Source organism: Daphnia carinata, chromosome 3 (genome assembly GCF_022539665.2).
Source record: "Daphnia carinata strain CSIRO-1 chromosome 3, CSIRO_AGI_Dcar_HiC_V3, whole genome shotgun sequence".
NCBI classification, from domain to species: Eukaryota; Metazoa; Arthropoda; class Branchiopoda; order Diplostraca; family Daphniidae; genus Daphnia; species Daphnia carinata.
Window position 1 is genome coordinate 5,388,276 of NC_081333.1, and position 10,376 is coordinate 5,398,651.

General features: G+C 42.3%; 1 protein-coding gene across 1 annotated transcript; it reads left to right on the forward strand.

Annotated features, from left to right (window-relative positions):
- The first annotated feature begins 405 nt into the window (after window positions 1-405).
- On the forward strand, window positions 406-2,313 carry LOC130693086 (uncharacterized). The gene is made up of 2 exons (XM_057516212.1): window positions 406-1,458; window positions 1,648-2,313. The coding sequence occupies exons 1-2, from the start codon at window positions 406-408 to the stop codon at window positions 2,311-2,313; spliced, it is 1,719 nt and encodes a 572-aa protein (XP_057372195.1).
- The last annotated feature ends 8,063 nt before the right edge of the window (window positions 2,314-10,376 follow it).

Genomic DNA, 10,376 nt, shown 5'->3' on the forward strand with positions numbered 1-10,376 from the left:
CTTCATCTGTTTTGCGACGCCAGCGACGACGCATACAGCGTCGCGGCATATCTTCAAAACGGAAACCAGACAAGACTTCTCTGCAGCAAGACAAGGATTGCACCAGATCCCAAGAAATCTGTATCGACCCCCAGATTGGAGCTACTGAGCAACGTACTCGCAGCCCGGCTTGGCCGATACATCGAGACCGCGTTCGCAACGGACCTCCAGAAAACCTTATGGGCCGACTCCTCGATCGCCTATTGGTGGATTAAAGGAGAATCGGGCCGTTGGAAACAATTTGTACACAACCGAGTCGCAGAGATTCGGGCAAACATCCCCGCCGACGCAGTAAGACACTGCCCAGGGTTACAAAATCCCGCCGACATCGCATCACGGGGAGCTTCAGTCAGTACCCTCAACCACATGGAAGAATGGGGGGTTGGCCCGTCGTGGTTGAGCGATAGCAGCCGTTGGCCGACCGGTCCGACCGCCCCTGACTTGAAAGGAACTGTAGAAATTAGTAAAGAAGAAAAAACAATAAAAGAAATAACAATAGGTACGGTAGTCACCGAAGGACGATGGTACGAGCATCATAGTCGCCTGCGTTCCATCATACGGATTTGGGCGACGGTCCGAAGAGCGGCTAGCCGGTTTCAAGGAGGATCCAGCCCGGACACGTCAATGCCAGCCGTCGCCTTTGGAAGAGTCTTCCCAATGCTCACGGTGGAAGAAATAGAAGCCGCGGAGATAGACTTGTGGAGGGACGCTCAAACCAACGCTTACCCCGAAGTCATTAAAGCGCTAAAACAGGGTCAACCTCCCCGGCACGAGAAGCTACGAAAACTTGGCCTCCTCTGGGACGAGAAATCCCGAGTGATCAGATGTGTCGGCCGCCACCAAAATTGGCTCAGCTACAACAACAAAACCGCGGTAATACTCATACCGGAGGACCATTACCTGACGAAGAAAATCATAGAGCAGACACACGAGAGACTCCAACACACCGGAGTCAGCACAACGATGGTCGAGATAAGACGCACGTTCTGGATACCACTCCTAAGACAGACGGTCAAAAGGGAACTTCGCCGATGCGTCCGATGCCAGAAGCTGGACGCCCGAGCCTTTAATGAAATCCCGGGCCCACTGCCGTTAGACCGACTACAAATGTCTAACCCGTTCGAAGTAACGGGAGTCGATTTTGCCGGACCATTCCCCCTTACGACGGGGCAAGTAAACACCGAGGATAAGGGGTACATCTGCTTGTTCACCTGTGCGGTGACTCGGGCCGTTCATTTGGAAGCCACCACCGGACAAGACACAACTACATTCATTCACGCACTAAGAAGATTTTTTGCGAGGCGTGAAGTGCCGAAAGTAATGTACTCAGACAACGCCAGCGCCTTCACCCAAGCGGCTCGATACTTGAGGGCCTCATATAGAAGTGAACGTGTGTATAACACGCTTCTGGACCTCAAGGTAAAATGGAGATTTTCCCCAAGCTTAACTCCATGGTGGGGCAGCTTTTGGGAACGAATGGTACAAACAGTGAAAAGACTGTTGTACAAAACATTCGGCAATGAGAGGCTATCGTACGACGTGTTTCAAACAGTACTAACGGAGATTGAAAACACCATCAACCTCAGACCATTAACATACGTCTCATAGGACGACGACGAACCGTTAACACCGATGCAACTGATATCCGGACACCGACAACGTCAAAAACACCCAGTCGACGAAGAAGAAAGGGAATACTCGGACCGCACCGTAGTAACGCGGCGAGAAAGAAAACGAAGGAAGCTACTAGGAATCTGGTGGGAGAACTTTTACAAAGAATACGTAGCAGACTTAGAAAGATTCCACTGCCCGTCGCCAAACAACACAAAAACAGTGGAAATTGGACAGGTAGTCCTTGTTCATGACGACAACTGTAAACGGTCAAAATGGAAGACAGGCCGAGTAGCCAAGATCTACCCCAGCTCCGACGGCAAGATCAGACGGGTGGCGGTATTAATTGCCGATAAAATGAAGGGAGTCGGCTCGACACCGATCTACCGGGACATGAAAAATCTATTCCCTCTCGAACTCCACGCGGGGCAGATAGATGACGGCCCATCCAACACAGCACCCTTCCCGCCAGACAGAAACCCGCCGTCAGACTCTGACTCGGACTCTGAGTTGGACGATGGTCCAACGGGGGGAGTGTCAGAAAATCTGACGGCCGATCCACAGTCAGCCGGTCGATCTGAGTCCGGGAAAGAAAACACAGGACCGAAGAACGAAGGGACAGAAACCCTAGGCGGAGAAATCCAGCCGAGGTCCGCAGACTAAAAAGACACGCCGTTAGACGAACGAGACAGTAAACTTGGCCGGAGGAAAAGACCGATACGCCGTTTATTGAAACCGGGGGATCCGGACTATGATATCCAAATAACCGAACGTGTTTTACCTATATATGAAGAGGAGATCTGGCGAGAAAGAATCGAACCACCTACTAGGGACTCAAACGGAAGAAATAGGGATAACTGCCGCCAGAAGTAACCTTGGAACATCGGGAAGGGGAGATAGAGATATCACAGGAAGAGATCATCCCGCGGTTTGAAGAATGAAGAGTTAGCGGCGACCTCTGGTCCAACGTTGAAATCAATGTTCTAAAGTGATAAATTATCTGTCAATAGCGCGTGTTGTAGAGGTATAAAGAGGGGCCGAATAGGCCAAGAAAATACACTCACATTTCGAACACCAAGGAGGTCTATTGGTAATTATTGCTCCCACTTACTTGTTTCTTGTCGCGCTTGTTGTTTGCTGCCTGCCATCGTCTTTGCCGTTCGCCGTTCGCCGTTCGTCGCTTCCTGCCTGGTTGCCGCCCTTCGTCTCCACCAGCCGCCGATTCGTCGCTCGCGCCACTTACCGCCGCCGGTCACCGCTCGCTGATTGCTCGCTGTCTCAACGCTCTTCGTTGCCAGCACCCGCCGCCGAGCCGTAGTCCGCGCCATTCCACTCTGACGTCCAACTTCGCCGCTACATCTCTTCTTCCAACAGTAAGTCCTTGCTAATACTTTACCTTTGTTACCCTTGATTAATATAGGTGTGGAACTGACCTTGCTGCCGGGTGTCCAGCCAGGAGAAGCCCGCTTGCCACGATAGGACCCCTAGACGGGCCGTACTATCCTTCTTCTCTACCGGCGATTCTGATACGAATCTACCGTCAACATACGCTGGCCCCTATAACGGGCTAGGCCAATCAATTTGTTCTTTCTCACTATCATTTCTCTGAGTCGGCAGTCTCCGACGGTGGAAGAAATTCCACAGTGGGTACCACGGTCGCTTCCTCCGAATTCAAGCCAAATCCTGATGTAGACGAGCGTTGGGAACGTTTCAAGGTAAACATCCCTTCCACCTGCCTCTCCTAAGATATACTTCTTTGGTGTCGAACTTTTGGCCGAATGCTTATTCGTTTCAGGTAAAATTTCGAAAAACGTATGCTAGTGATGCTGAAGAACTGAAAAGACGGGAAATTTGGGAGAGGAATATCGGCAACATCGACAAACACAATGAAGAGTACAAGGAAGGCAAACATTCCTACAAGCTGGCAGAGAACAAATACGCTGACATGGTATAAACTAATATAAATCAGATGTACAGTATGTTACTACCCCTCTTTAAAAAAAATGCCCCCTATCAACGTATAGCTAGTTAGCAACGTTAGCATTTCCATATTTTCGTCTTCCGACAGCTTTTTTTGGAAAATTAATTTTAAAATACTTCATATTCCTTATACATCGTAAAATGTTTGCTTGGATATGCCAAATATTCTCTCATAATCTAGAGGCTAGAACCGTTTTTTTTAATTCCAAGTACTTGAAAGTCTTTAAAGTTTTCTTCAAACTGGGGAAAAGCTCGAATAGTAAAAATCAGCAACCCCTAGTTCTAGACAAAGCAGTAGAACACGCCACCGGTCAAGAATTCCGTTTCATCACCTAAGAAACCCATTCTACAGCCTTTCTCGGAAAGCGACGAACGAAAGACAGCTCCGATAGCTTACGGTCGTTTCATTGCGCTAATAGAATAATTAACTCCCGCAGTTAGACAGTATTCATGTAATAGGCGAATAGAAACTGCATCGGGTACTTATTATTATTGTGCCTATCTTCCTTACAATCTAATTGAAGAAGTCGAACGGGATGAAAACTTCCTTTACACAGGAGTTCCCTAATCCGTATTCAGAAATGCCGTCACAGGCCGTAATAATGTATTCCACTGAAACCGCTAGCTTCAGCACTTCAGAACTTTAGATTCCTGCGATGTGTTAGCTGCTGATGGTAAGAAAGCTTATTCTGATAATATAACATATTGGAACTAATATGCCACCGTTTGGAAAATACATCCAATTCAAAATTGAAAGTCATGTATTATTCTACGTTGTTTGAATGAAAATTTAAAGAGGAAATAATTAACTAACAGCAGGATAGTTATCAGCCTAGGCTATTCCTGAAGACACCGCGAAACCAATTCGGGACTCTTAGATATTTAAGAATCGTTAATGACTAAAACATGTTTACTTGATTTAATTTTGACTTGATGCTTGTATGGAATTGTAGTAACTGTTTCATTATGTTTAGTTGTGCTTGTATCTAGATGGTTGGACTACATATCTATTGCACAGGAATTACGGGGAGTACCGATTATTGCTTCCGAAGTTCCTTAGTGAGAGGTATGCCACTGATTCTGTTCTTTTTCCATGTAGCCTACTAGATGGCTAGAAAATACGTTTAGTATTTGTTTTGGTTTCATAAAAAATATCAGCGATGGTTTAATGGTCTTCTTTTCTGTTTTATTCGTTTTTGTATGTGAAAATTTTGCAAGAAATTTTAAAAAGCAAAATTTACACAAAATCTTTGTAAGAGCAGAAACTTTTTCATTGGTTTTGACAACGATTTTCATCGAGAGCTACATCGACGAGTTGTCGTAAGAAAAACTTGATTAGGTTTAAGAATTTTTGAGACAAAACTATGCCAACAGGCTAGGTGCAGCTTCAGTAGCTTCGCGTTTGTCATAAATACTTGCAAAACCAGTCCTACCCTTTAAAATGGAAAGAAAAAAATGAAATAAAATTAGTGACCCGAATGACTTATGTAAAAGTTCTACAGAAAATTTGACGGATTCGAACAGCAACTATATTTACTCTCTGCAAGGGAATTATGTCCTTTTCTTTTAATTTTAATCCTGTAGGGGAGAGCGGACCAAACTGGACACGTACCAGATTGGACAGCCGCAATAACTCGGTAGGGTATTTATGAAATAAAATTTTAAAAATACTGTGTGACGGGAAATTCTATTCCACACTTAGGCCTTAATCTTAAAAAATATAATAAAAGTATTCGTAAAGTTATCACAAAAATTAAAAACAGCTACTTTTTCATTTTTTTGGCTTCTACAATTTTTCATATCGCTCGAAAACCACCATGAACCAGTTTTGGTAATAATAAAAAAAGCTATTTCTTCCCTTTTAAATTCCCCGGTTTGTTTTCATTTCTAGGACAAGTGATTAAAATTTATAAACGTTTTAACAAATGATCTTCCGTTGGGAGATACTGGGCAGTTTTGGGGGTGATATCAGACGCAAACGATATTTTGGGGTGGGGCTTGGGTTGCTTAGTTACGAAAGAGAATCCTAAACAAAGGCTGAAAGCTGAAAGTTTCAAAGGGTTGTTTGCTATCTCCTTCTGATAATGGTAATCGATAGTAAATAAATACTTGATACTTAACAAGCCCCTCCTATTTTCATTTTTTTCAAGCTACTTTGCCTATTCCACACCCCCCGTCAATCATTGACAAATTTCGATTAAATTAAATTCCGTTTATGATATTTTTAATACATACATAAATCGCTTAATGAAATCCGAACGTCACACTATTTTTTCGAAACGTGTATCTTCAATGCAGCAAATTTTAAAGACCATGTCTAATGTGGTACAGCGGATGTCCGGTTTTTCGCCCTTAATTTTTTTTTCGTTTAATTTTTATATTTTCCAAAAAGGTGTTTATGACTAAACTACTCAACCAATTTGAATGAAAAAATTGTGAACGTGTTTTTAAGTACACTTTACACTATGATTTCAAGCACTAAATTTCATTTATTTTCCACAATCCAGAATTCCAGACCAAGGTACTTCAAGCTCTATCTGTACAGGATGTGTGTACGGAAAAATGCACCGCTTTCCATTCCATATCGGACGAGTAAGAGCAAAACAAGTGGGAGAGCTTATTTATTCTGATATATGTGGTCCAATGCACGAGGCATCACCCAGTGGTGCTCGATACTACGTCCTCTTTAAAGACGACTGCAGTGGCTGGCGAGTAGTATTTTTTCTTAAAAACAAGTCTGAAGTTGCTGACCAGTTACTTCAGTATACGAAATAAAGTCCAAAAATTTTTTTTTGTCCAGTTTGGGTCCGTTCTCCCCTAAGAGGGTTGACCATGTCCTTTTTGAACAGGTTTTCGAAACACTCTGTGGTAATAATATCGACAATAAAATAATTTAAAAAAACGGCGGACAAATTAGAAAATTTTTTAAGAAATTAAAAAGGAAATGAGGAATGACTTGGTTTTAAAACAGTGTACGGCACCGAAATACCAAGACTAGCTTGCATTGGAACGCTCCCATGTTATAAATAAAACTGTTCATGCTTAATATGAATACGATACTTACCTCTGGTAATAAGGCACATATAGCGAACTTGGTCATTGATGAGAGCTATTCCAACGTTCGTCGTCAGGACTACAACAAAAAACAAATGGCAATTTTATCAATGAGGAAAAATAACATACAACTTTAGATATACTTCACAACAGGATTTCTACAGGGTGGCAAAATAAGTGAACAACAATCAAATCCCCCTAGAAAATACTATTAGTACTTGTTTTGGTGTCATAAGAAATGTCAGCTTCAACTATCCTAGGTTTATATACCAGTTGCTTCAGTATTAATTTCAATGTGAAAAAGGCGAGTTTCACGAAAATCACCGTCTGGTTAGCATCCACGATTTCCCCTTAATCACTGTAACTTTTCAATGATTAACTCAAACATGTGAGCCACAGTAAGTTGTTCTAGTGACTCTTAGGCTTCTTGAATTATGAAAATATTTAAATTGAATTCAAAGAGGCAAATAGCCTCTTAATAATCAAAGGTTGAAGTAAAAGCAGAAAAATAAAATCCAAATCAGATGATTAAAATGACATGTGCCTACGTTCTTTTGTCGGTCAAGACATGTTAATTGTGGAACTCCATCGGGAGATTTTTTACGCCTATTTCATCAAATTTATCTTTGGACACAATGTCAGGTTTTCTTTTAAAGAGTCTTGAGGCTGTTTCTTTCCCTGTTCGTTTTTGAAGGGCTCATTATTTCATGTTTTCAAGAGGTCTAAGTCGTATTATTCCCAGCCAAGTTTATCGTTTTAGGAAAAGAAAAAAGAAATTTAGACTCTCGATTTCCCGCTGAAACTAGAATCGTGTTTAAAAACGCTACCTAGCAGTCTAATATTTTAAAAAAATAAATAAAAAAATATGCGCCACCTAACGAGGTAGGTCACTTGTGGAATGCCTCGCCATGGACGACGAGAAGGGATAGAAAATAACAAAGATGCATGTCTCTTACATTCCACCTTGCCACTGTTAGGAAACAACACGAGGAAAAGATGGGAATCCCGTTCTCCTTTTTTGTCTTCATGTTTGTGATTTATGACTTGAAATGGATGCATGTTTTCGCCTTGATCCATTGTGCTAGCCCGTTGGCCGAATCCCGGTGGAACACCGCCTTGTTGCGTCGTTCCATCCTTGTCCTCCCCCACTCTCTCCCTTTCTCCGAAGGAGACATTACTGGCCTTTCTGATGCAACTGTGTTCGTTTTTCAAGCAAGTCGGACCAGCGCAAAGTCGTACGGGGATGTCATGGTTAAAAGACCACTATACGAGATGACAGGTGACGATAAAGAATTTGCGTTGTTTACCCCATTGGGCACCTTCTTCTACCTTTTGTGTCATACTTCAGAATACGAAGAAGGATCACACCAACGATTGGTTCCATCGGAGAAAAAATAGGGAAGGGGGTTAAAAAGGACGGAATGAGGATGAAAGGCCATGAGTATAAAATATACAGATAGAGAAAAGGAATTTTTGACTTGCAACTACATTGAAAGTAGACCACAGCCATTACAATAAACATTTGGACAACTTTCTGATAAAAAAAATTGTAAAATAGTTGTGCTGATTTAAATCGGGCCAACACAGGGTGTCGGTCATTTCCCCACCAGCAGAAGCCATCTGCCTCGATCAAGTATCTTTTTTCACTTTTCCATATAGAGCACATATACCATTGCAGCTATTTTTTTTTCTTTATCTTCTTTTTACCCTGTTGTTTTGTTTAATAAGGCCATGTAGCCATCTCGTCGCGTTTTCCTTTTTTTCCATGGACGGGAGTAGTACAACAGCAAGCAGTTCCGTGGGTTTTCTTTTGTTGTCAGTGAGACGTTTTTCCTTAATTGTAAACTAATGAGACGAAATGGAAGGAAAAGTAATAGTGTCACGTGTAGAAATTGGAACTTATCCCAAACGCAGTTGGATAGACGTTGGCCTACGTTGGACTGTCAAGCGGGTCTTGTTGTTGTGGTCTCTCTCTCTCTGTGATGTCTTTGCACACAACAACACTTGTTCGATTCTCCATACATTGTTTGCTGTTAAAGGCTACGACGGCAGAAATGTCCCGTCTAGACGTTCTCAGTTGGTTGCTTGATTTCAATCTCTTATGTGTGTGTGTGTAACAGTTTAAAGAGGAACACACAGGGAAGAAACAGGAAAAAAGAAAGAAATCGACGCAGACTAAGTAGCCTAGTTTGATGTCGGCGGCGGCGTTTATTTATTTTTTCTCTCTTCTTTCTATTCGTTCCCCTACTAGAGCTATTAGTCTTCATCATGTCTGCCAGTCATTCGACGAGACTTGGGTTGATACATCGGTCGTCTGCAATTGACCGTGCCGTGCTGTTGCTGTCGTCGGGCGAAGGAGGACACGAAGGTTTAATAAAAAACTTTATAGTTGTCGTGAGCATCGGCTATGAAATATAGCCGCCTGTCCGCCTTTTTCATTTTCATAGTCCAAGACACTCCGGCACACACGGAGAGGGGTGCTTACCCGGTTTCTGAGAAGTTTCGAGGAAAAATCCATCTTCATCCATCCATCATTCTCGATGATGGATTTTTCTACCAAAAAAAAAACACGACAAACATTTGAAAAAAAAAAAAAAAAAAGAAACGAACTCGCCACGAACACTCCACCCACCACGAGTAGCTCGTCAGTCCAGCGACTTGTTTCAGCTGAATTAAGTTTGCCATTTTTACGGCCGTTTCAACTCAGTGTGCCGTCCGTTTTTTTTTTACTTTTTTGTTTTGTTGTACTTTTTTTCGTCGGTGATTGCAAACAAAGCCGACACTTTTTTTAGGGGAATTGAACAATTGGGAAAGAGTTATTTTTTGTTTTCCAATTCTTTCTCACGCATCTTTCATTATTGAAATAAGAGGGGATTTCCCCCTGCAAGTAAATCTCGACCGAAAATACGAAAAGCGAAATAGAAAACTACCATTTTTCTCAGTTCTTGTTCAAATCGAATTCCTCAATCTTTATATCTGAAAATTATCTGCCTCATCGTTTTGGATAGAAGTTATCGTCCTCACCGACGGCCTTCACCATTATGCAAATTGTAATTGAGGAGAGATAGAGAGAGAAGTGGCGGAGGGCCAAACGCCATTGCCTTGGATCAATTGATGACGGCCTTTCTCTATCCGGATATTTTTTTTTCTTTGTGATTTTTCAATGTGATGTAATAAAACAAACGCCAGTCAAAACATTCAAGAATCCTGCAGATGGTGTGTAACCATTAGTGAGGAATGAGCTCCAAACGAGAAGCCACGTAGTATAATGCCGAAACATTTTCACTAGACGTAATTGGCTAGATAAAATCAATATGTTTTGCGAAACAACACAAGACAGAAAGAAATTATACAAAAGAGAGCAGGCACGCAAAAGCGCCGTATGCAAATCTCTGCTAGGAGCCCAATTTACTTTGCGATTGTTTCGTGTCGGTAATGTTCTACCCAAAGTGGAAATGGGAAAAAAAATAAATCAAGAGAAAGAGAGAAAATTGTAATTTGTTCACGCGTCGCGGTCTCCTTCGTGAGTTGGCATTCGAACCATGTTACCGGCCTGCTCTATTGTCTCATTACGAATCGTTTCAGTTGCTGCCAAGTGTACGCAATCAACGTCAAAAAATGAAGGTTGAGTGGGAGAAAAAGAGGCAGAATAATAGCGGGGCCGTAATTTTTTATCATACCTTTGTTTTGTG